General features: G+C 44.0%; 1 protein-coding gene across 1 annotated transcript; it reads left to right on the top strand.

Annotated features, from left to right (window-relative positions):
* The first annotated feature begins 4,751 nt into the window (after positions 1-4,751).
* LOC126036216 (riboflavin kinase-like) lies at positions 4,752-23,776 on the top strand. The gene is made up of 5 exons (XM_049795745.1): positions 4,752-4,811; positions 15,617-15,779; positions 17,575-17,705; positions 18,301-18,414; positions 19,922-23,776. Exons 1-5 carry the CDS (start codon positions 4,752-4,754, stop codon positions 20,045-20,047), a joined length of 594 nt encoding a protein of 197 aa, XP_049651702.1. The 3' UTR covers positions 20,048-23,776.
* The last annotated feature ends 1,311 nt before the right edge of the window (positions 23,777-25,087 follow it).

Genomic DNA, 25,087 nt, shown 5'->3' with positions numbered 1-25,087 from the left:
CCTGTCAGAGAACCAGGCTACAAGATACCATGAAACTCTGGGAAAGAGCAACAGAAAGGGCCAGGGGGTGGGGGGAAAAACCTTTAACTTGGAGCTCAGTAATGAAGAAATTTCTTTGCATAACTGCTTGTTTGCCTGTGTAGTCATTATGGGATGCAACACTTAATGGGGACAGAAGTTCGGCTAGTATAGTCATTCCACCTGTTCTGGAGCTGGGGGCTGCACTGTGAAGAACTCCTGGGAAACAGAAGCACTAAACACTAGTGTCCAGAGTGATGGTTCTACAGGCTTTCTTTTGCCCATATACACCTAGATTGGATCACTTCCTTTGTATACTAGGTGCAGAGTGATTTTTACTGTCCCTGTTTCTCTCTGAGCACAAGAACAGAGAGAAACATACATTTTACATGGCAGCAAGGATATGTGATACATGTCCCAACCTGTGTGCTACACAGGACTATGCTAATGGTTAAATCTTACTTTCTGTGTCCTTTGTGACACTCTGCTGCAGGCAGGTCAGATTTTCCTCTTTCTGAGCAAATCAGTTTCCTTTAGAACAACATGCCCTTTCCATATCTCACAGGTTCAACAAACTTTGCAAGAGTTTGCAAAGTGTAAGGACACAAGAAAAGGCAGATACAAGAGATCCAACTCTTGTTTGCACTGTAGCCACTCCATGCTTATTGGCAGTATGCAGGAGCTTCAAAAGACAGCTTACCTTAAGGTGGTTTTAAGCGACCAGATTGATGTAAATGCTACTCAGTGCATATTTGTCCAGCACAGTTCCCATGACTTAATTTTGCAGACACTGTAAAAACAGAAAAGCTCTGCCTTGAGCTTCTGGCCATCTAAGGACAACGTGCCAGAATTTAACCTCCTGCAGAGGTTGTCCTTCTTACCTAGACAGAGGCATGACTTGTGGCACAACATTAATACACAGATGTGAGCATGCTGCTGTAGCAGATGGATTGCCATTTGGATGTGTATTACTGCAGTCTGCACTAGATGGACAGACTACAGCAAAGGAAGGTGCTGAACAAGGGAACTGCATAAGGTGAGATGATCCATGAACAAAACTGTGCCAAGTATGTGCTTTTATGGGAGACATAGGCAAAGCAAGCTTCCCTCAAATCATTAGTCTCAGATAAAGCTACCACATGCCAAGCAGAAGTGTTGCTCTCAGTGCTTCCTGAAGGAAAGAGCAGCATGCTGAGAAGGCCTGTGCCTTCCCATGATGATCACAGAGAGATACGTCCTCAGCACATGGGCTGAAGGGAAAAGATTTATCACTGACAATCCAGTGTGGAGGCAAGAGGCCAGATGTAGCTGACCTCAGGGGTTGCTTACCTGATAGAAACAGAGGGGATTGCCTTACAACATAGATGACCTTTACTGTACTGAGGGCTACTCCTGTCACCATACATTTTAACCGTGCTGTACAAAGCCGGAGACGTATTATTTTGGCAGAAGACACCACCAAGTGCTGGAGCATATGCACTGCATGTAGGCTTTCCTAAAGGAGAAAGCTGTTATGAACCATACTAACTGCCCTGTACAAGTTTTTGGCCATGCTATAATGTATTTTTTCTGCAGTGCCAAAGCAAACTAAAGACCTTTGACATTTTTTAAATATGCATTAACTTGAAAACCCTTCAAACATAAATAGATTTGGAAAAATGGAAGAAAACTGAAATGAAGCTTCAGGGAATGAAGTACTCAAAATTAATTCTAACTTATTAGGTGACTGTGTTTCAAGCTGAAGATGCTCCTGGTGATGACAATGCATAACATAGTACTGATGTATCTCTACAGTTTCCAGCTGAGAAATCAGCTTGTTTCACTCAGGGTCCCCTACAGCATATTATACTGTATACATGAGACCTGCATAGGTATAGGAGCTAGTGTGACTGAAAAGATCACCTACTACTTTATTTTATGCTTAGGAGAAAAATTATTGTAACCAACTATGTGTAATCAGAGTTTTTCATGGCAACATGAATTTTAAAGGAATGAGGAATTTAAATGTCTTCAAATAGTTACAAGATTAAATATTAAAAAACACCTGGGCTCTTCTTGGCATGCTGACTCATCTGCTCCCATGGGCTGTGTGATGAGACTCATTGTTCTAGTGCAGCACCCACCTGAGGAGGAAACAGGAGAGGCCACTCCATGATCATCTCGAGGCCAGGGGGGCTGCAGTCCTGGAGCAGAAGTCTTAGCATTGCTGGAAGGTGCTTTCTAAGGGGCTTGTAGGTTTCTGTCTGACCTGAAAAGCCTGAAAGCAGATGAAGGGAAGGAGACTTTGCTGAAGCATCTCTTGTAAGCTGCCAAGTGGGAAAAGCTAGTTTTGAGTCTGCTGCATACAAGAGGACTGTGCTGGTTGTCAGCGTTACGTCCACTCTTGATGCAAGAGTTGAAAGTGTTTACTGGATGCAAACTGTGTTTCAAATCCTAACAACTTTGTCAGTTTTAACTTTTTGAAATCAAATAAATAATATTTGTCTGTAGGGCAAATCACAGGCCAAGCCCAAGCTTGCTGGCTGCTTTGCTGCCCACCAGTTTTATCCATGTGTTGAAGAGATCAGTATATGCTCATATAATTTAGCCAGAATTCACTGTTTTCCAATAGAAAACTACCCTGCTCAGATCATTTACCAGCACCTGCATTCACTCCTCACATAGATCAGTATTGATATCTGGGTCAGATTTTTTCAAAAATCTCTTACCTCTACTGAAAACCAGCAGAATTATGACATATATTTAGCAATATCTTCAGTTTCAGAAATGTACTCGGTCAAATGTTTATCCACATGGGATTCACGTTTTAGCCCAGCATTTAAAATACTGTAACTCATGTTGCTTTCCTTCTATGTTAATACTACTTTTCTCTTTTCCATTTGCTTCCCTTGTTCTCAGTGTCTCGCATTGTGATATTTCTTGTGTGTTGAACGAGCTCCTTGTGAAACTGGAAGAGCCCACTTCAGTGACTGGGTTTGACCAGGCTGGGACTCCTGGCTAAAGCTGCAGTAAAGACAAAACTCCATGATTCAGGCTGAGAAAAAATTGGCGTTTTAATTTTCTGTCTCCTGTTCTGTTCCTCTTTTTCTGCCCCTGATTACTGGCAATCCCCTGGGAAGCTCACTTCATGCTCTTCTCCAGCAGTCTGCTCAAGGAGGCATGACGAGATTTAGGAGTGAAGGGAAGGCAGAGAAGAGCTCTGTCCTGTTAACAGACTAATGCAAGATTGCTTGGCACACAGACTGGAAGCTGCCTGCTCTAGCAGTGTCAATGGCAACAGCAAGAGGAGGTGACTAAAACCAAGCTGCCTCCTCCTGAGGCAAAGTCACAGGTATGTTCCAGCAGAAGTGTCCAAAGCCTCAGCTGAAGATCTTGGCATTGCAGGACTTGCTCTGAAACATCCCCTCCAAACTCCTATCAGCTGATCTCTATGAGGACTGGATGTCTGCTTTGGAGAAGCAGAGCAGCAAGACAGATTAGAAGAACTGAAGAGTAAGTTTTTCAACCAGTCCCACTGCTATGGACCTACTGGGACCCCTGTGTTAAAGGATGGCAGCCTGGCCAGCCTGGCACTGGGCCTTGTCAGTCTTGATTTTTCATGGGTGAAAAATGGGGGCAGAGAGGAAGGTGCAGAGGTGGGAACTCTGTGATGGACAGAGCAGCAAACTTCAGGGCTGTATCCCCCCTTCCAGCCCCACAGTCAGTAACTGTATGCTTGGCCACACAGCCCAGGGGCAGAGGATCCACTGGAGTTGGCACCATTAGGGAAGTGTTGATTTCCCTGAGAGGGATGCAGGTAGCACTGGAAGCTGTGGGATAGGAGGGCTTATGCACAGTTTGGAGCCAGGTTGAAGACCTTCCTCAGGGTAAGGACTGGCTTGTCCCCGTAGACATGTGCACAGCTGCGCATGTGTGGGAGCTCATGCAGAGACAGGCTGCATCCATGCCACCTGCCCAAAGCCCCTGCTCATGCTGATGAGCTCTAGGAAGGAGCACATGTCTGTTCTGAGCCCTTCATCAGGGAGAAAATCACCCTGATGCCTGCTCTGCTTCTCCTGTGTTTCCTCCAACTCCTCATGCTCCTCTTCCTCCCACCTGCTGTGCTCTCAGCCCAGGTGCTTTTCACCTGCCGGATCCAGTGCCTCCCATTCTCTGCCAGCCCTACTGCCAGGGCCTGGGCAGGAGGGTGAGGAGCAGCAAGTCCTGAGGCAGGGCCTCTTGCAGGAAACCTGGGCATTCCTGCAGCAGCCCTATCTCCCTACCAGGAATTGCAGCCCCTTGGGAATCCTACAGGACAGTCAGGGATACTCCACATGGAAATCAAGCTGATGCTGGAAGCATTGATTCAGGAAACTGTGCAGCAAGCTTTGCTCGAAGATCTGACATGGTGGCAGGGTTTGCTGAGGTTCCACGCCAGGAAAAGCAGAAGGGACAACCCGGAGAGGAGGAGGTACAAGTCACTAAGAGCAAATGGGACAGTCTCACTAATGCTTTTTGTAGCAGTTACAATCATCTGCAGCAATGAAAGGCAAGACCTGAAATAGTCTGATTTGCCTCAACGGGTTCTGCTGGGTTTGACACCCATCAGAGCAGCCTGGTCCCTTCCCACCACACTTTGCAGAGGGCTTCCATTCTGCGACACAGGGCAGGAGTATTTCTTTGGAGCAGCCATGATCTAGGGACCTTGTGTGGCCAGGTACCTGATCAAGGATCAAAGGAAGACTAGAGAAAACATGGGCCTGCTGCTGAATGGTGCAGGGGACCTGCTAACAAATGACATGGAAAAGGCCAAGGTACTCAGTGCCTTCCCTCCTCAGTGTTTACTGATAAGACCAGTTTTGAGGAATACCAGGTGCCTGAGACCGTAGGAAAAGTCTGGAGCAAGGAAAACTTACCCTCAGTGGATGAGTACTAGGTTAGGGACCACTCAGACAAACTGGACATAGATAAATCCATGGGGCCAAGTGCTGATGAAGCTGTGTGATGTCATTGCAAGACCATGCTTTGAACGGTCATGACGACAGGGAGTGAACAAATGACAATCCTGTCATCAAGAATCCAAGAAAAAAGATCTGAGGAATTACAGGCTGGTCAGCCTCATCTCAGTCCCTAAAAAGGTGATGGAACAACTGATCCTAGACACGAGTTTCAAACACATGAAGGACAAGAAGGTGAGCAGGAGTAGTCACTATGATTTATGAAGGGGATAATCATGCTTAACCAATGTGATGGCTTTCTACAATGAGGTGACTTGCTTGGTGTCTGAGGGGAGGGCAGATCCAACAGTGGATGTTGTTTACTTTGACTTTGTAAGGCTTTTGCCAAAAAGCATCTGTCTCCCAAAACATCCTTGTAGACAAACTGATAAAGTATGGGCTAGAAAACTGGACAGTGAGGTGGTCTGAAAACTGGCTGCATGACTGGGCTGAGAAAGTTGTGATCAGTGGCAAAAAGTCCAACTGGGAACAAGCCACTAGTGGTGTACCCCAGGGTCAATACTGGGGCCAATACTGTTTAACATCTTCATGAGTGACCTGGATGGTGGGACACAGTCCATCCTTGTCATGTTTGCAGATGATCCAGAACTGGAAGGAGTGACTAGACTAGGTGGCTGCACTGCCATTCAGAGGGACCTGGACAAGCTGGAGAAATGGTCAGAAATTAACCTCATGAAGTTCAAAAAAGGAAAATAAAAAGTCCTGTATCTGAAGAAATATAACTGCAGGCACCAATACTCCTGGTTCACAGCTGTTCTCTTCCAGTCAGATCAGATGCCACAGTTACAGGGTCATGGTGGATTAAGGCAGCAGGTGCCATTCTAACCAGAACATTGAGTGCCAAAAGCCTTCTGGGCCTTTTAAAAGGTTTTACATATTTAAAACGACTTTAATGTTGGAAAATTGCCATTCCATCTATGTAGGGTGTTACTGCTGAGCTGAAATAATACAAGTGTCAGGCATGATACCCTACCCTCTCTGCTGGCTTCATATTGCTTCTGAGATGGGCTGCTCTCAGGGGCTTGGCTGCACTCAGCAGCAGTAAAATGATGAAAGATTGCTAATTATTTTCCCTATGTTAATCATCTGTATACTTTATGTATTACACAGCCAAGACTGCTCTGCCCTTTTCTGATAGTACCTGCACCCTTGTTGTGCAAAACAAAAATCACACTGTGCCTGCAGTCACGTGTATCTCATGAAAGGCTTTAAAATCCCTTCTTCTAAGCTTCCTCAGCTACAGATTAGGACATTCACCCTAAATGAAAGGGTGAGAGAAGGATAATTCCCAAGATGCAAAGAGTACCTACAGTGTTTGACAAACCCTGCTGGCCTCTCCCCAGTTTTCTGCTCCTCCTCCATGCTCCCTGGCTCACACCTCCTCACCCACATAGCCAAATACCTCGGAAGATATTTTTAATGCATGTGAATATAGAATCTAACTAACAGATGGATTTTTCCTGTGCCTCTGAGTGAAAGCACTGCAGTTGAAGCAGGCTATGTTCTTCCTCCCTCCTTCTCTAACAGTGGGACTCGATAATCTTAAAGGTCTTTTCCAACCTAAATAGTTCTATGATTTTTCTGTGTGCAAAACTCAACCCAGCAATTGCCATGGGAGCTTCTTTTTCATACCTCTGTTGTGGCCTGTTGTCTCTAGTAAGACCCTCCACCCTCACTATTGGTTTTAAACCAGCCTCACAAAGAATGCACCCAGCAGGTGCTCTTCAACTGCTTTTCAGAAACAGAAAGTATTTTGGAGGGTTGATGGTGCCAGTGTTTCCTGTAGCCAAGAGAATGATGCTGTGTGCTTCTGGTCCCCTGGCTAGCCCTTGTTCCTGACTGAGGGACCTGCTCTGACAGTGACAGGAGAGCAGGGAGAAGAGCCAAACACCATAATCCAGCTGGGACACTTTGACTCACTGCTCTCCATTTAAATAACTTCTTTGACTGGGGCTACGCTAGTGACAGGGATTGGTTTTCTGCTTCAGGCCCTGGTCCCTTGACTTCTAGCATTGCATTTCATTCTGTGCTGCATCAGGAAGGTTTAAGAGGTCAACAACAAATAATATCATGTAGAATTAACACTTTTTTGCCATGCTTTTTCATGGTGTCTCTTTGGCAAACAGTGGTTGAGAAAGGGTCCAATGCGTTTAGCTGGGATGCAGGCAGTGAGCAGTCAGAAAACCCAGAAGCTGCTGAGGAGTCTAGGCTGCAGCAGTGACCTCCAGGCACTGGGGCAGGCAGAAGCTGCTGGTCTTCTCACTGCTTAGAAAGGAGGGACTGACCCCTCAGTCTGTCAGGAACAGTTTTCTCCTCCCATCTCTTTCCAGCTGGAAGAGTCTGATCAATTAAACTGAGGATCGGGAAACAGACTTTGAAGCAGACAAGGAGACATACCATGTCTGAGTGCTCAGTCACAGAGATGAGCATGACTCATCGCGAGACTTAATAAGGGAAGGTCACATCTGCTTCTTCTGTATGAATGAATATCTGTAATACGCATCAGAAATAGTTTTTCATTTTACTCACTGTGAGTTTACACAAATTGTCATATTTTTGATAGACAACTTTTTTCAGGCGAGTCTCGAAGTATTTTAGTATGAACAAACCATGTCAGATCAAGGCCATCCTGAGATAAGCTTCTTCCAAGAGACTGGTTAGCAGTTAGCTGCAATTACAGAATCAAAAATTGAAATGGATTTAGAAAATAGAAATAGAAATGGATTGCAGCCTTGGCTTGCTAAAATTAAGTACAAAACATATACTGGGTAAATTAAGGGCTTCTCATTGTGCCTCTAGATGACTTTTTGCTGCTCTGATCCAGTTAAAAAACCATGACTCACTGATTGCACTGCAGAAGTGAGAAGCAGGTCTGGCACAGTACAACTGCCTGGGAAATGAATTACTCCTTCTCTTGCTGGCTTCTCTGGCAGGAGTGATGAAAGATGATTCTGGTAAAGCTTGGAAAAGCTTGTATTTTAACCACAGGAAACGTAAAACACAAGGACAATCAATCAAGCTCCTCCTGAGACAGTAACCTGAGAAACTAACAAATTATACACACTTCAACCTTTCAAACTTTTCCAAATTTTATTTACTAACAGTCCCAATTATCCTAGAAAGTCCCCTTTCCTGAAGTAAAAATAATAAAATGTCAGTATTATGTATATAACCATTAAAAAAACCTAAAAAATAAATAAATATGTACGTATGTATGCATGCATTCATCAGGAGTTCTGAGTTAATATCTGAGCTGGTTTCCTGTCTTGGATTTCATTAATTTCAGAGCTCGGTCTCACAATTGCTTTCAGGTGATCTAATTGGAGGGTCTTTATGAAAGAGTGCAGACTTTGCCTCTGCAATGCTCTGCTCAAGCCTTTCCTTTGGTTTTCTATATTTTATTACTATTTCACAGCTGATTTTTTTCATTTAAATTCCAGTTTCATTTCTCCTTCCTCCTTTTGTTGAAGATGTTTTGTTGTTTAGTTGTTATAGCAGACAAAAACAATTTCACAATAAACTGTTTTATATCCTGTTGTGTTCATGTTTTTGCTAGATAAACATATATTTCCTTTCCATTAGAAATTATTAAACCTATGTGGTACTGTATAACATGAGCAGCATCTTTGATTTCGTTATGATACACACATTTTTACAATGTCAGTGTTTTACCCTCAGTTGTTGCACAAATGGGTATTGTGGTCCTTAGCTTCCTATTTGCATTTTGCTGATGTTGCAGACTTTAGGATTGGTGGCACAAAGTTTCTAGCTAAAATAATTTCACGCTATATTCTCTGATATTGCTACTTTTAGAAATGAGGAAAAAAAGAATCCAGTATTGTGGAAGAAAAATAGTTAATGTCTCACAGGCCTCTGCAGGCTTCCCTAGTTAAGAAACATTTGCAGCTAAGGGTCTTGCCAGTCAGCAAGATTTAATTACAAAGAAGTGGATTATTCATAAAAGGAGTGGATTATTTATAAAAGGATGTACTGTTTAGAGCCTCCTTAAGGATTTAAATCGCTGTTGTTATCTACCATATCCTGCTTATCTGACAGAGTTTTGGGGAAGAAGGAGTTGTAAAACCTGCAGTTATATCAACTCTGTAACTGCCCCATTTGGGCAGAGTTCGCATCAACAGGGATAGTCCCTCTGTTGCTCTATATTCTCTCTTATAGCGACAGTAATAAACTGCTTCTGTTCTGACCTGATCTAAATTGTATTCCAGTTACTTCTGCGACAGTATCAACGCTTTTCTTCCAGCATATCCAAACAAATTAATGCTATTGTAGGACCACAGAGCCAAAGCTCCTTTCAATATTATTAACATGCACAGCATTAGATTCTTGTCCTTACTTTGCTCCTTCTTTGTCATCAAGCTTTCAACATCCACTCAGATTTCACCATATCTCTTTTTTTGATACGGTGCAATTTTGTCAACTTTCTGTGAAATTGGCAGTAATTCTGTTATTTCTGAATTTTCATTCAGTGACGTTTTTGCTGTATATTGTTTATCTTTGTGGATTTCTTTTTTTTTTATGGCAGAGTTACTAGGATCAGCAGAACATTTTTCCATTTTTCAGCAAGTCATCTATTTTTTACAAGATTTACCTCTGGGCAGTCTTTCTGTATGCCACCTTCATAAAAGTACCCTATATGTTATTCCCCAGAAACTACAGAAACATGGGATCTGAACACATGGCTTTTCAGGCACTCCTGTGGGAGATCTGAGGTATTATGCCAATTTTGAGTAACATACATGGACTGATATTTTCCAGTACTGCCCTAAGTGAAAGAGGGGTTGCTTTTCTGTACTTGGCTGGGTGGGGAGGGGAAAAAGATAAATAAATGGTGCAGGGCTGTTTCTGGATCTCTGCAAGCAAGGACCAACAACACAGGGCTTAATAAAACAACTGTTTTAATAAAGTAGAATAAAAAGAAGAACATAGACAATGTGTAAATCTTATGTCCCTTCAGACACAGGGTACCCTGCTTTTGTGCAGCCTCAGAGAGATCCAGGATGGATTTCCCCCACATCATGCTGTGCAGATCCTGTCCTCCCTCCCATGCTGCGGTGGCTTTTCTTTCGTGTAACAAACACGAACATGTATCTTCTCCTGACAGGTTGCAATATTATCGCTGTCATATCATCACCAGCGCACAGCACAGGCAAGCACAGGTCACTCCCGCAGGTTCCCTTCCAGCATCTACTCATGCGAACACATGGGCCTTAAGTACAAGGCGCTATAGACATGGCTTGCTTGAGATCACAAACTCCTCAATGTCTCCTGCAAGGCTCCCAATACTGGTTAGTGCTGTAACAAATGCAGACATTCCCTGCATGTGTTTGGGAGACAGCATCACATATGAGTGATGGCAGGAGTATTATAAACATGTGGTTCCATTTAACAGCGGGAAAATTTTCACCACAATTTTTCCTGTTTGCTTGGTCATTGCTTAGTGTGTGAACAAGGCTGTAATGGCAACCTCTGTTGTGTGCCAAGGACTCCTTTTCATATCAAGGTACAGCCCAGGAAAGGTAGGAAGAATATGAGCTTAACAAATAATAACAAGCAAGCAGGAAAAAGCGTTGCAGCCGTTTCCTTTGCTACCTCCTCCCTGCAATATGAGTCACCACGGCCACCCACCATTTTTATCTTCTCTTTCTGATGCTGTTGCATAGGTAGAAAACCTTTCTCCCTTGCAGCTTGAAAATTAACAAGGCCTTTTCAGTTTTCTATAAAGAGTATAAAAGTGAGGGCCAATGCAGGCTATTCCTGGACAAAAGAAAGCCTACACAGATGACACAACACCTGCTCTCTTTAGGTTTTTATGGCTATTATGTACAGTAGAAAAAATACTTAAAGACTTTTGACTAACACCAATAGCTGTAAAAAATGTAGCATCAGCACAGAGCAGAAATTCTATTCCAGCTGTGTGATACAATGCCTGCGTTTTCTAACTGCAGGTATGAGCTACTAAACTGCTTCTCTTGGCATACACGTTTGTAACTAAAATTCAGCTACACTTTTTGTAGAAACATGTCTACTAAATTTGAATACAGGTAATTAAATTCTACTTATGTAAAATCCTCCCTCCAAGCTGAACTAAGTACTGTTTATTACAAAAGAAAAATGTGTCCAGTATCAAGGATGTATAATTTTTACTATGGATCACAGCAACCCATCACGACTGAGAAGGATTAATATTAACAACTATTTGACAGAATGAGATATAAGCCGTCAGTGAGACTTCTGTGAAATTAGTAACCATGTAGTTCTTAAGCAAATATTTATGTGACTTAGTTTCTCAAGATCTGTTGTTACTCTCTTTTACTGAGATAAATTTGTAGACCCTGTGCGCAAATCTGCAGATACTGAAAAAGAGATCGAGTGCCATCTTGTGGATGCCACAAAAACAAAAATTTATTCCAGAAAGAAGTATTAATTAAAAAAGAATGGAAGTGCACAAGTATACATCTCCTTATATGCAAATTATAACCAAAGGCTTAATTCATTATAAACATTTTATGAACAATATAATTGTACCTGCTTCACAATTTTTTTTTTTGCTCTACAGCTGAAATAAAATTCCAGGGGCGAGTGGTCACATCCTCTACTGTTATTAATTAGGCAACTAAGTAACAACTTTGATATTTGGGCTTAGATATTTCCCAGATAGTTCGATTACTAAATATCATTAAATAAAACTTTTTGTAACATCTCTCTCTCCACGCTGTCAGATGGCAGAGCAGAATGTAAGCATTAGTAACATATTTAGGATTTCTTTTTCTTCCACTTTTCCTTCTTTTATATATATTACCACCATTCTTTTTTGTTCAGCTGAAGTTATGTAATGATTCTGTAAGTCATTCAAAGTTACTCAAACTGAAGCAATGAAGTAAAATGTTAGCATTAAACGGCTGGGAAGTAGGATGAGAGACAAAATAATTGGAAAGAGGGTAAATTTGAGGTGGAATAATTTTTTTTCAAATAATTTTGGCTTTATCCTATAAAATAACTAGTGTCCACAGATCCGTGAATTGGTAGCATTCAGCATTTTGTGGTGTGACATAATCAGTTTCTCAAGACAGTTCCCCATCATTAGAATGAACTGGCTACGACTAACTTTGACTGCAATTAGATATGAACACATCATAGGTACTTGGGCTGCTTTTCCTTATGTCCTGGTTGCAGATGGAATAAAGTTAATTTTCTTCTTAGTAGCTGGTATAGTGCTGTGTTTTGGATTTAGGATGAGAATAATGTTGATAACACACTGGTGTTTTAGTTGCTGCTAAGCCCTCTTTATACTAAGCCAAGGACTTTTCAGCTTTTCATACTGCCCTGCCAGTGGAGGCTGAGAGTACACAAGAAACTGGGAGGGGACACAGCAAAGACAGATGACCCAAATGAACCAAAGGCGTATTCCATACCATAATACGTCATGCCTAGTACATGAACTGGGGGCAGTTGGCTGGGGGGCACCGTGGCTTGGGGATTCGCTGGGCATTGCTCAGCAGGTGGTGAGCAACTGTATTGTGCATCACTTGTTTTGTATATTCTCTTATTATCTTCCCTTCCATTTCTGTCCTATTGAACTGCCTTTATCTCAACCTACAAGTTTTACACCCCCCCCCCCCCCCCCAAGTCCCCCCCGATTCTCTCTCCCATCCCACTGGCAGGGGCGGGAAGGGGAGTGAGCGAGCAGCTGCATGGTGCTTAATTGTTGGCTGGGGTTAAACCTCAACACCTTATAAAAAATTAGCCAGCAGAATTAGAGGTAACTCCAGCAGCAGTTTTGTAACTGGTTATATCAAACTGGTTGACTTATAGGAATAATTGGAAATGACTGGGATTTCAGTTCAGGGACTTTGATGATCTCTCAAGATATTGGTATGTGCTTTTATACAAATATGTGCAAGTACACTATAGCAGTCCTGAATAAGACCCCCAAGACTTACTTGGCATATATACCGCTGACATTATCAGACCAGCTTAGGCTGTCTGCTATGTAGTGAAGCCTGAATATGCACCTGTATCTGCTATTTTGAACACAAACTCAATTTATTTGAGCTGGCTCAGGCCTATAGAAAAGAGAGTGTTAATCAGCTGGGCATATTAAAGCAGTGTTTCAACACACCTATGACATGAAAAGTGACTGCAAACAGCTTCAGTACTCTGTTCAACCTTCTGCGTGCCTAGTATCTGGAAGGATAAGAGCAGTTATCAAGACTTCCTAAATTTGAGGATAGTAAGCATCTCTTGTTCAGCTTGCCTGGAAAGTACTCGTGTGCCTTCTAAGCCACCTTTCTTCATTGTTTCCAGAATTTCATCTAGATTATTTTGTTTAATTGTGACCAAGTAGAGTAATCCTCCTGGTGCAAGTAGGTCTGGTACTAATGGAAAAACTCTATCCATTACTTCTCTGCCCGCATTCTCCACCAAAAAGACTGTGATGGGTTGACCCTGGCTGGACACCAGGTGCCCACCAAAGCCGTTCTATCACTCCCCCTCCTCAGCTGGACAGGGGAGAGAAAAAAATATAACAAAGAGCTTGCGGGTTGAGATAAGGACAGGAGAGATCATTCACCAATTACCACCACGGGCAAAACAGACTCAGTTTGGGGAAAATTAACTCAATTTATTACAAATCAACCAGAGTAAGGTAATGAGGAATAAAACCAAATCTCAGAACACCTTCCCTCCACCCCTCCCTTCTTCCCAGGCATAACTTCACTCTCAGATTCTCTACCACACCCCACCACCCCCCCCAGCAGCACAGGGGGACGGGGATGGGGTTTACGGTCATCACACGTTATTTTCTGCCACTTCATCCTCCTCAGGGGGAGGGCTCATCACACTCTTCCCCTGCTCCAGCGTGGGGTCCCACCCACAGGAGACAGTCCTCCACGAACTTCTCCAACGTGAGTCCTTCCCACAGGCTGCAGTTCTTCACGAACTGCTCCACCATGGGTCCTTTCCACTGCGTGCAGTCCTTGAGGAGCACACTGCTCCAGCATGGGTCCCCCACGGGGTCACGAGTCCTGCCAGAAAAACTGCTCCGTGGGCTCCTCTTTCCACAGATCCACAGGTCCTGCCAGGAGCCTGCTCCAGCGCAGGGTTCCCACAGGGTCACAACCTCCTTTGGGCACCCACCTGCTCCGGCATGGGGTCCTCCACGGGCTGCAGGTGGATATCTGCTCCACCGTGGACCTCCATGGGCTGCAGGGGGACAGCCTGCCTCACCATGGTCTTCCCCACGGGCTGCAGGGGAATCTCTGCTCTGGCACCTGGAGCATCTCCTCCCTCCCCTTCTTCACTGACCTTGGTGTCCACAGGGTTGTTTCTCTTACGTGTTCTCACTCCTCTCTCTGGGGGCTGTTTCTCTCCATCCCAACTTTTTCCCTTCTTAAAAATGTTATCATAGAGGCATTATCACTATAGCTGATTGGCTCGGCCTTGGCCGGCGGTGGGTCCGTCTTAGAGCCGGCTGGTATGGGCTCTCTCGAACACAGGGGAAGCTTCCAGCAGCTTCTTACAGAAGCCACCCCTGTAACCGCCCCTGCTACCAAAACCTTGCCACACAAAACCAATACAACAGGAAATTAAAGAAGTGTTGAGGTGGGCTTTACTTTCCAATATGGAGTGAATACAGGACGAGTGTTTCTGTCCAGGTGTGTTTTCCTGAAGGAAAACCCTGCAGTACTAGGCTGACAAATCATGGGAGAGCACAAATTATTTACCTCTAGCAAGCAACGATAGTTTGTCATAACTACCTAATGACCACAAAAAAAAAACCCCAACCCCCAAAAAACATAAAAAGACACCCCCCACCCCCACCCCCCATTTTCACAGATTCCCCCAGACATCTGCCGTATTGTGAGGTATTTGAGCTTTTTCTGAAAGAAAAAGGAAAAACAGAATTACCGAGGCAGAGCCATTCCCCGTTTCTAGGCAGGGGCGAGGGGCGCGAGACGTGACTTCTCCGGTCCGGGGCTTACAGAGCAAGGCCAGGCAGCTGCCCGTCACCGCGCGGAGGCCTTGCCCACGCTCTGTGCTTCCTCGCACGAAGGCTGCCGGCCCCGCCAGAGCCAGCTGCTCCCCGAGAGCGCAGCCTGACGAAGCCTGTCGGCAGCAGGGAAGGACACCCCCGTCAGCTTGGCGGCCGGCGACGGCTCGCCCCGAGCCCTGCCGCCTGCCTCCCTGCGGAGACACCCCCCGGCTCAGCTCCCAAAACCAACGACCCCCTTCCCGCCGCGCAGGCTTTCCATGCCGGGGCGAGCCCCCGCCCGCGGCCTGCCCGCCGCAGCCGCCGGCAGCGGGCCCTGCGCGACGCGCTGGCCCCGCGGCCCCCTTCTTCCCTCCGAGCAGGCCCCCGCGGCCTGGCCCGGAGAAGGGACGAGAGGCAGCGCGCGCCCCGCAAGCGGGCCGCCTGAGCAGCGCGGGACCTCAACGCCGCCGGCACGGGTGGGCGGGGTGTGAGCGAGTCCATTTTTGAGGGGAGGCAGGTGCCTGGCGGAGAGTTCTGTGAATTGAGGGCTGGAGCGCTCCACCGGCAACTCCTCCTCCTCTTCCCTTTCCCTCTTCCCTCCTCGCCGTAGCCCCCAGAGCACGGTGGACGGGAGCGCTGCGCGCGGCTGGAAACGGCTCCGCCGGGCTGGGAGCTGCCCGCCGTGAGGCGCCTGCCCGCCTTCTGCCGCGGGGAGGTGGTGAAGGGCTTCGGCAGAGGCTCCAAGGAGCTGGGCATCCCCACCGGTGAGCGGGGTGCGCGGGGGGACCGGCCCGCGGCGGGGCGGGGCGGGGGTGACGCCTCCCGTGAAGGGCCACCGGCGAGGTGCGAGGTGCTGGGTGCTCGGCGCGGCGGAGCCGGGCCCGGCCCGCCCCCCCACCCCCGCGCGGGGCCGGCGGTCCGCAGCGGGTGGTCCCTGTCCCGGGGCCGCGGCGGGGCTGGAGCGCAGCCGCCGGTGAGACGCCGGGCGCGGGGGGGCTCCCTCAGCAGCCCGCACCGCTCGGGCCGGCTGAGCGCAGACGTGCCGCGCTCCCGCCGCCGCCGCGCCGGAGGGGCAGGGGCGGCCGGCCCCGCTGCCGGGGAGAGGAAGGTGGGGAAGCCCCTAGGAGGGCGGGCACGGCCGGCGGTGCCGAGGCTGCGCCGCGCTGCGGGCAAGCCTCGCTCGTTCTGGGAATAGGCTCGGCTTGTTCCGCCTTAGCGTTTTGTGGTTGTCTTTTGTTTTTGTTTGTTGTTTGTGGGTTGTTTTGTTTTGTTGTTTGTTTTTTGGGTGGGTTTTTTCCCCTATTGCTTGCAGTTTGGTTCACTCATTTGTTTTATTTTCCGACCTTCTGTTAAACGATTTCTTTCTGTTTGCTTTTTTTTTGTTGGTTAGCTCATCCGATGATGATCATGGTGAGTTGCAAGATGCTGAAAAGCGATCATACACACCGTGCATGGCAGTTTGAAAAACGTCTGTTTTCAATTTTCAAACTTGTAAGATCTCAGATTAGGACAAGAAAGGGAGTAGGCACTGGGAGTAGCTTTAAGGAAGGAAACGTAAAGCAAGTAACGCAGAGATTAAAAAGCAGAGCAAGTGCAGCTGTCCTGAAGAGAAGTGCATTTTCCCGTTGCCATTCTGTTTGACTTGTCTGAATGCAGATAGAGGTGCAATTCAAATGGATTTCAGCCTTTTCTGAAGATAGGCTGAAGTCAGTGGGCGTATTTGCACAAATCCTAATAGGCAAGAAAACCTCCTATAACAAATCTTGAGGTACTGGACATGTGATGACATCTGCTAATATAAACTTAGGGTTTTTTCTCTTGATTGTTTATGTAAGGCTTAATATCAGGGAATGTGGGAGGGAAGTTTTTTCTGCTTATGAACTAGGATAGAAATCCACTAACTGTAAATTTTTTAAAATTGGCTTGAAACCTTGCATGAAGAGCTCTACCCATGTGTGAACATGAAGTAGGACGGTTGTTTGCCTAAAGGCTTAGATTTATTCCCCTCAGTCAGAGAGGAAGCTATTTTATTTCAGGTCTGTAGTTATCTAAGAAAATCCTAGAAATCCCCAAATATGAATAACCTAAAAGGCAACATGAAAAAAGTGGCAGGTGACTAAAATAATAACTTCATTTAGTTTTACATATTTTACTTACAAAAAAAAAAAATTACAAATACTTAAGTAATTCTAAGATGCTACTTTACAGTGGAAAAGAGACATGATTTTTCTGTTCTTTGACCATATTAAAGCAGTGATAGTCCTAATAGTGAAATGCATTCAGACTGCATGTATTTTAGTTTATTAACTACTGAATTAACTATTTAACTGTAGAAAAGAATGTATATAACTATGAAGTAGTATGTCTAGGAGATGTGGGACTACGTTTTATGAGGCTGTTTTCTGGTTTATGCTTTGCAAGTGGCACATTGTATCACTGTCATCAGTGTTCTGCTTGTAAAGAGCATGTAGGCAGGGCTTGGCTTTTAGGCGTTTGAAAATTCTGGGATGTGTTTTTCTTAAGCAAATGTACACTTTCTAAAATTTTTGCAGCTAACTCTTCTGCAAGTAGTTGAAAACTTTCCTTCTGATATCTCTACTGGTATAGAGTATGGATGGGCCTGTCTTGGAAATGGAGATGTGCCTAAAATGGTTTGGAGCATAGGATGGAATCCTTTCTACATGTATGTTAAGAAACCAGTGATAAGAATTTTGCTTTGTGTGATACTTTGATTATAATAAATGACCCAGACATTGACTTCAAATAAGAGAAGCAGAATTTGATCCATAAACGAGGTTAGAAATTCTGTTTGCTGTTAGAATTTGTTTTAATTGCTAATACTTGGGAGCAGTTTTATTTTGACATGAATCCCTGCTTTGGAGGTAGCTGTCTTTACTCTGTAGAATTTTATCAATTCGGTTCCTGTGAGTTACCTGTAAAAGCTCTCTTTAAAACAACTGTTTCAATCAAATTCATTACACTTATTTGGACTTAGCAACTTAATGATCAAACAAATCTAAGCATTATTTGTCATTTGCTACCTTGAAAATCTTATCTCTGAAATAAATACCACAATGTTCTTAAATGCCATGCAAAGTACAATTCTCCCTACTAACATAATCAAAAGCTCTAGCCTCTTAATCTTGAGCTACACATGTTAGACTAAGTGTCTTAGTTTTCCTGATGTGTGTGGAACAGAATTAGAATTAGAGGTATTAGCTCAACATCCTTGCAATAAGGGAAATAAACTCAAAATGCGTCATGACAATTGTCCACAAATTTCTCTTCTTTTAGGAAACCACATTATCCAGTTTCAAAGATGACTTTTATGGAGAGATTCTTAGTATAGTCATTCGTAGATATATTCAATCAGAAAAAAACCTTCAGTTCTTTAGGTCAACATTGCAGGTTTCTTAAGCTAATGTTTTATTTGTCATGTTCTTGCATATTGAAAGTACTGTGTCATTGTTCTCTCTCTGTCTTCATAATCAGCTGTTTCATGTAGGGTAGCTGTTTCTTGTAATCAGCTGTTTCATGTAGTTGTTTCTCAAGGGTAGAGAGGCCTTACAGAGAGATCTGGATAGACTAGAGAGCTTGGGCAATCACAAACCACATGAAATTTAACAAGAGCAAGTGCCAGCTTCTCCACCTGGGATGGCGTAATTCTGGTTATACGTACAAACTGAGGGACAAGAGGCTGGAGAGCAGCCCCGCAGAAAGAGAGCTGGGAGTTTGGGTTGATGGCAAGTTGAATATGAGTCAACAGTGTGTCCTGGCAGTCAAAAGGGCCAACCGTGTGCTGGGGTGCATCAAGCACAGCATTGCTAGCCTGTCAGGGGAGGAGATTGTCCCACTCTACACTGCACTGGTGCAGCCCCACCTCGAGTACTGTGGGCAGTTGTGGGTGCCTCAGTATAAGAAGGACATCAGACTACTACAGTGTGTGCAGAGGGAGGCAACCAAGATGGTGAAAGGCCTTGAGGGCAAAATTTCTGAGGCGCGGCTGAGGTCACTTGGCTTGTTCACCTTGGAGAAGAGAAAGCTGAGGGGTGACCTCATGGCAGTCTACAACTTCCTCATGGGGGGCAGTGGAAGGGGAGCTGCTGATCAATTCTTTCTGGTGATCAGTGACAGGACATGAAGAAATGGAAAGAAGCTGCATTGGGGGAAGTTCAGTTTGCGCATTAGGAAAAGGTTCTTCACTGAGAGGGTGGTCGGTCACTGGAACAGGCTCTCTAGGGAAGTGGTCATGGCCTCAAGCCTGTCAGAGTTCAAGGAGCACCTGGACGACGCTCCTAGTGATATGGTTTAGTTTTAGGTAGTCCTGCAAGGAGCAGGGAGTTGGATTCAATGATCCTTATGGGTCCCTTCCAACTCAAGATATTCTGTGATTCTATGTCTTACCTTTGACTATTCAGTAAAATGTTTTTGGTTTTTTTTTTAAGCTGGATCCACTAATATATAAATTGGTATACTAAAAAAAGCAAAACCCCACAACTTCCAGACTATCAGTACTTATTTCAGTCTGAAAATTACATTATCATGCCAGTCATCTGTGGAGTAGCTTGAAAATCATGAGCTGCTTGTAAAAGCATTATAGTCTAGTCTGTCCATTTCTTTTAAAAATGCATCAATGTTAACACTGAAACAGTTAATGAAATTCTGTTGAGTTTTTTGATAAAATGTCTTGGAACAAGGAAAAAGTAGTGTTTACTGCAGTGAAAAGTGCAACGCAGGTCAAAAGCATAAAAGCACGTCAGTTTAGAAACAGAGAATGTTGCTTTTCCAACTTCATAATAATAAATATATTCTGCCCCTGTGATTGTTCTGTAGTACACCCTTTTCAGTTGCTGTTGTGTGTTCAGAATTCAGACCAGCTCTTAAATATTGCTTTTCTTACTTCTCTTTTGCAGAGGCACTCATTTCAGCAGTTCAAGAAGACATTGAAGAGGCAAAAAGACAGCTAGATTTACCAGAACATCTTAAACTCAAAGACAACAACTTCTTTCATCTGCTAAAAGGCAAAAGAGTAAACCACTAAGCAAAACCATGTGGGGGTTTTTTCATCTCTTGGAGCTCCTTTCTTTGCACTAGCATATATCCTGTATCATTTGATATATGTATGACGTGTGTGTGTGTACTGGGCCTGGCTGGGGTGGAGTTAATTTTCTTCATGGCAGCTCATATGGTGCTGTGTTTTACATTTGTGACCAAAACAACGAACATAACACACTAATGTTTTACCTGTTCCTGAACTGTACTTGCACAGCATCACGGCCTTCTCTGTTTCTCACTCTGCTCCCCCAGTGAATAGATTGGGGCTGTGCAAGAGGTTGGGAGGGGGCACAACCAGACAAATGACCTGGACTAACCAGAGATATTCCAAGCCATATGATGGTCATGCTGAGCAATAAGATGGAGAGGAGGATGTTTAGGGAGGTTAGCCGTCTTTTGTTTGGGAACATCTTTTGTTTGGCTGGGCATCAGTTTATCCATGGGAGGTGGTGAGTGATTGCATTTGCATCACTTGTTCTGTTTTCTTTTTTTCTTCTTCCACTTCTCCTTCACTTGTTAATCTATATTTATCTTGACCCACAAATTTTCTTGCTTTTATTTATCTAATCTTCTTTCCCTGTCCCACGGCGGGGGTTTGGGGAAGTGAGCTAGTGGCTGTATGCTGCTTAGCTGCCTACTGGGGTTATCATGCAACAACATGTTTAGGTAACTGTGATTGGAACTGAACACTAAAACCACACAAGATTATTTAAGTTTGTTTATGTTACCTGATCATTTAACCAGTCTGTAAAAGGAGTAGGAGGCTGTTTTAGGTCTTTAGAGAAAAATCATGAATTCGAATGTTACCAATCATTTAGAGATCTTAGCATGTGTGGAACAAGACCAAAGGTAGTTGTGACCTCTTCTGCCCCTAAGGTGTGGTGAGTTAAATACTTCAGTGAAGACTGTCAGTGTTTCAGACAGAGAATATTATTCTAAACTCTTTTTCCCAATTTTATGTCAGTCTTACATTTGGATTATAGGTAGCAGCTTAGAAAATTTTTATGTTGACTGAGTCAAAAATTTACCTGTGGTGCAGGAAGCCAATGATTAGATAACAGTAACAAGAATAATTCACTATAGTTCCTATTTTTCATATGCTGTACAGCTGTTGTGGTTGTAGCTGTCATTTTAATTGAAATTGTTTATTGTAATTTTAATTGAAATCGAGGAAATGACTGTTACTCATTGAGTTACTGAAACGTGAGATAGATACCTCTACCTAGTTGACTGTGCATATGACAACACATAACTTGTGTAGCTCCCTTCTGAGGAAGTGTTTTACTAAAGCTCAGGAAGTGAATGACAGGGAGAAAGTTGGTACATTGCAAAAGTTCAGGCTTAAAGGGTGCAGAACCAGTCTAACAATATTTCTGCTCTTTGGGCCCAAAGACAGAGGAGGTAACTAAAGGCAACTGCATTTTGGTTGCTACTGGCAGCTGCCTGGATTGTTCACTATACTGACAGCAAAACGAATGACTTTAAAGTTGAAGTTAGAATGTAAGGCACAGGAAAATCCTTTCAACCCTCTGCACTAAATGCAGGTAAGATCCAAATTTTTGGCTGCAGATTAGAGAAAGTCTTTGGAGATCAAGTCATGTCAGATGTCAGATGAAGTCTCTAGTGACTGGAAAAGGGAAACATTTCACCCATTTTTAGAAAGGGTAGAAAGGAGGACCCTGGGAACTACTGACCTGTCAGGCTCACCTCTCTGCCTGGGAAGATCACAGAACAGATCCTCCTAGAAGCTATGCTAAAGACACATGGAGGACAGGGAGGTGATTCGATGCAGCCAGCATGGCTTCACCAAGGGCAAATTGTGCCTGACCAACCTAGTGGCCTTCTGTGATGGAGTGACCACATCAGTGGACAAAGGAAGAGCTACAGATATCTATCTGGACTTCTGTAAGGCCTTTGACACAGTCCCCTACAATAGCCTTCCTTCTAAGTTTGAGAGATATGGATTTGATGGATGGACTATTTGGTGGATGAGGAATTGGTTGTATGGTGGCATCCAGAGGGTAGTGGTCAATGGCTCAACGTCCAGATGAAGATTGATGACAACTGGTGTCCCTCAGGGGTCTGTAGTGGGACCAGTACTGTTTAATATCTTCACACATGACATAGACAGTGGTATTGAGTGCACCCTCAGCAAGTTTGCAGATGACACCAAGCTGAGAGTGCAGTTGACATGCCTGAGGGACAGGATGCCATCCAGAGGGACCTGGACAAGCTCAAGAAGTGGACCCATGGGAACCTCACAAGGTTCAGCAAGGCCAGCTGCCAGGTCCTGCAGCTGGGCTGGGGCAACCGCTGTGTCATGGCTTAAGGCCAGCCAGCAACTAGGCACCATGCAGCTGCTCGCTCACTCCCTTTCCTTCCAGTGGAATGAGGAGGAGAATCGGAAACAAAAAAGTTAAAACCTGTGGGTTGAGATAAGAATGATTGAATAACTAAAGTAAAATAAAATGTAATACTAACAATAATAATAATAATAAAGGATAATAATTGTAATGAAAAGGACTATCATAAAATAAAATAAAAAAAAAAATACAAGAAAAGACAAGTGATGCGTAGTGCAATTGCTCACCACCTGCTGACTGATGCCCAAGCAGGGGTGTGGCCAACTCCGCCCAGTTTATGTACTGAGCGTGATGTTCTATGGTATGGAATATCCCTTTGGCTAGTTCAGGTCAGCTGTCCTGGCTGTGCTCCCTTCCAGCTTCTTGTACACCTGCTTGCTGGTAGAGCATGGGAAACTGAAAAATCCTTAACTTAGGATAAGCTCTACTTTGCAAGAACTAAACCATCAGTGTGTTATCAACATTATTTGCACACTAAGTCCAAAACAGAACACTGTACCAGCTACTAAGAAGAAAATTAACTTTAGTCCAGCTGAAATGAGGACACCCCGGTAATAATACAGTCTGAGGGATGAAGAGATTGAGAGCAGTCCTGCAGAGAAAGACTTGGTGCTTGTGGATGAAAAGCTGGACGTGAGCCAGCAATGAGTGCTTGCAGGCCAGAAGCCCAGCTGTATCCTGGGCTGCATCAAAAGAACTGTTGCCAGTGCATCGAGGGAGGTGATTCTTTACCTCTACCTCTGCTCTGGTGAGACCCCACCTGGAGTATTGCATCCAGCTCTGGAGCCCCCAGCACAAGAAAGACATGGACCTATTGGAGTGGGTCTGGAGGAGGGCCACAAAGATGATCAGAGGGATGGAAGACCTCTCCAATGAAGAAAGACTGAGAGAGTTCATGTTGTTCAGCCTGGAGAAGAGAACGTTCCAGGGACACCTTATTGCAGCCTCAGTCCTTAAAGGGGGCTTATAAGAAAGATGGGGACAAGCTTTTTGGCAGGACCTGTTGCAACAGGACAAGGGGTAATGGCTTTAAACTAAAATAGGGTAGATTTAGACTAGATAGAAGGAAGACATTTTTTATGATGAGGGTGGTGAGACACTGGAAGAGGTTGCCCAGTGAGGCAGTAGATGCCCCATCCCTAGAAACATTCAAGGTCAGATTGGATGGGGCTTTGAGAAACCTGTTCTAGTGGAAAATGTCTCTGCTTATTGCAGGGGCGTTGGACTAGGTGATCTTTAAAGGTCCCTTCCAACCAAACCATTCTATGAATCTTGAAATAACATATCAGCACTTTAGTAGATACTGAGTATTTATTACAAGTTATTGAGTCCTTTCCCACTCTGAAATGTTTGCACAAGGTATGTTGTCAAGATTGATAGTAATTTGGAAAATATTTGTTAAAATTATGTAGTATGTATGTATAGTGTGTGTGCGCGCTTCCAAATCTACACCACCACCACCACCCCCCGCGCAGTACAATTTTATTAGTTTCCTCCTTGTCCCATCCCATTCTGATCCTCTATTTCACTGTGTGTTTCAGAGACCTCTGTCAAGGTAGCCTTATGGAAATTCTCTGTGGTGGGTGCTGTCAGCCTGCCAGGTTTCTAGTTCATAATGTTTTAACTTGCAGCCAATCTCATTGAGTATTTGGGAGAAGGCCTTGGGCAAGTCAAGGAGTCCTTGTAGCTCTGCAGGACTTCAGCCGAAACTTGACTATTCAGATGAATTGCTCATGAGTCCTGTTGATGGCAAAGACAGAAGGCATATACACATTTTGAGGGAGGAAGGAATGATTTCTATGAAAGCACTGGTTAGAATAAGCAGCATTTTGACCTATGTTGCTAAGGTTGTTTATAAATTTAACTCTCCAAAGACATTGACAGTTTTGGCTTAATTGTTCTCTGGACATTTTCAGCACACTTTGGCTTTTCTAGTAGGAAAATATTTAAAGAAAATGAATGTACATGGTATCAGAAATACTTTTTTGAAAAAGCAAACAAACAAAACAAAAAACAAAACCCCAGTTTAATGGACTTTTACTGTATGGATGTTGGAAATCTGTACAAAAATTTTCTTGAAAGTGAGTTGGTTTTTTTCTCCGCTTTAAAATTGAAGGATGATGTGAGAATTTTTTCAACTTTTTTTTTTCCCCAGTGTAGGGAGGCATTCTTGAGTATATAACAATGTCAAGGTCTTACGTTTTGTTTTACTTTTCTGGAAGAACAAATAGTAGCCATGTTAGTAAATGTCATATATTGTCAACAACTTATTTAAAGAATAAATCTTTATTGATTGTGGTATTATAGCTAAGTACATAGCTGCCTTTTTAAATTATTTTTTGCCAGTGATATTTGTGTCACAAAAAGGAGTGGTTTGAACTGCTTAAAGAATCACCTTCAAGGGTATTAGCAGAAATGATTTAATAGGAATTTATAAAAGCATGACCTCACAGAATTTGATGGTAAGGTTCACTCTGTTACTTAATACATGGATGAAACATACACAGGAAAATTAAGTCAGAATCAAACTAAAATTATGTATACAGAGATCAAAGGTGCAATAGGGTAAAAGAGAAACATACAAAGGAAGATCGAGTTAGAATTGATTTCTCATGATTTGTACAGAGTTCAGGAATGTAAAAAGATAAGAGAGACCCTCCTGT

This window comes from Accipiter gentilis, chromosome Z (assembly GCF_929443795.1).
Source record: "Accipiter gentilis chromosome Z, bAccGen1.1, whole genome shotgun sequence".
NCBI classification, from domain to species: domain Eukaryota; kingdom Metazoa; phylum Chordata; class Aves; order Accipitriformes; family Accipitridae; genus Astur; species Astur gentilis.
Note: the sequence above shows the minus strand (reverse complement) of the source record. Positions and strands in the feature narration are given on the sequence as shown.

What these genes read in the sequence shown, in the direction of transcription:
- LOC126036216 (XM_049795745.1), top strand. Translation starts at nt 4,752, where the DNA reads ATGGGCCTGCTGCTGAATGGTGCAGGGGACCTGCTAACAAATGACATG. An exon ending in ATGACATGGAAAAGGCCAAG is followed by an intron (nt 4,812 to 15,616) that starts GTACTCAGTGCC and finishes TCCTCGCCGTAG; the next exon opens with CCCCCAGAGCACGGTGGACG. An exon ending in TCTTTAGGTCAACATTGCAG is followed by an intron (nt 18,415 to 19,921) that starts GTTTCTTAAGCT and finishes TCTTTTGCAGAG; the next exon opens with GCACTCATTTCAGCAGTTCA.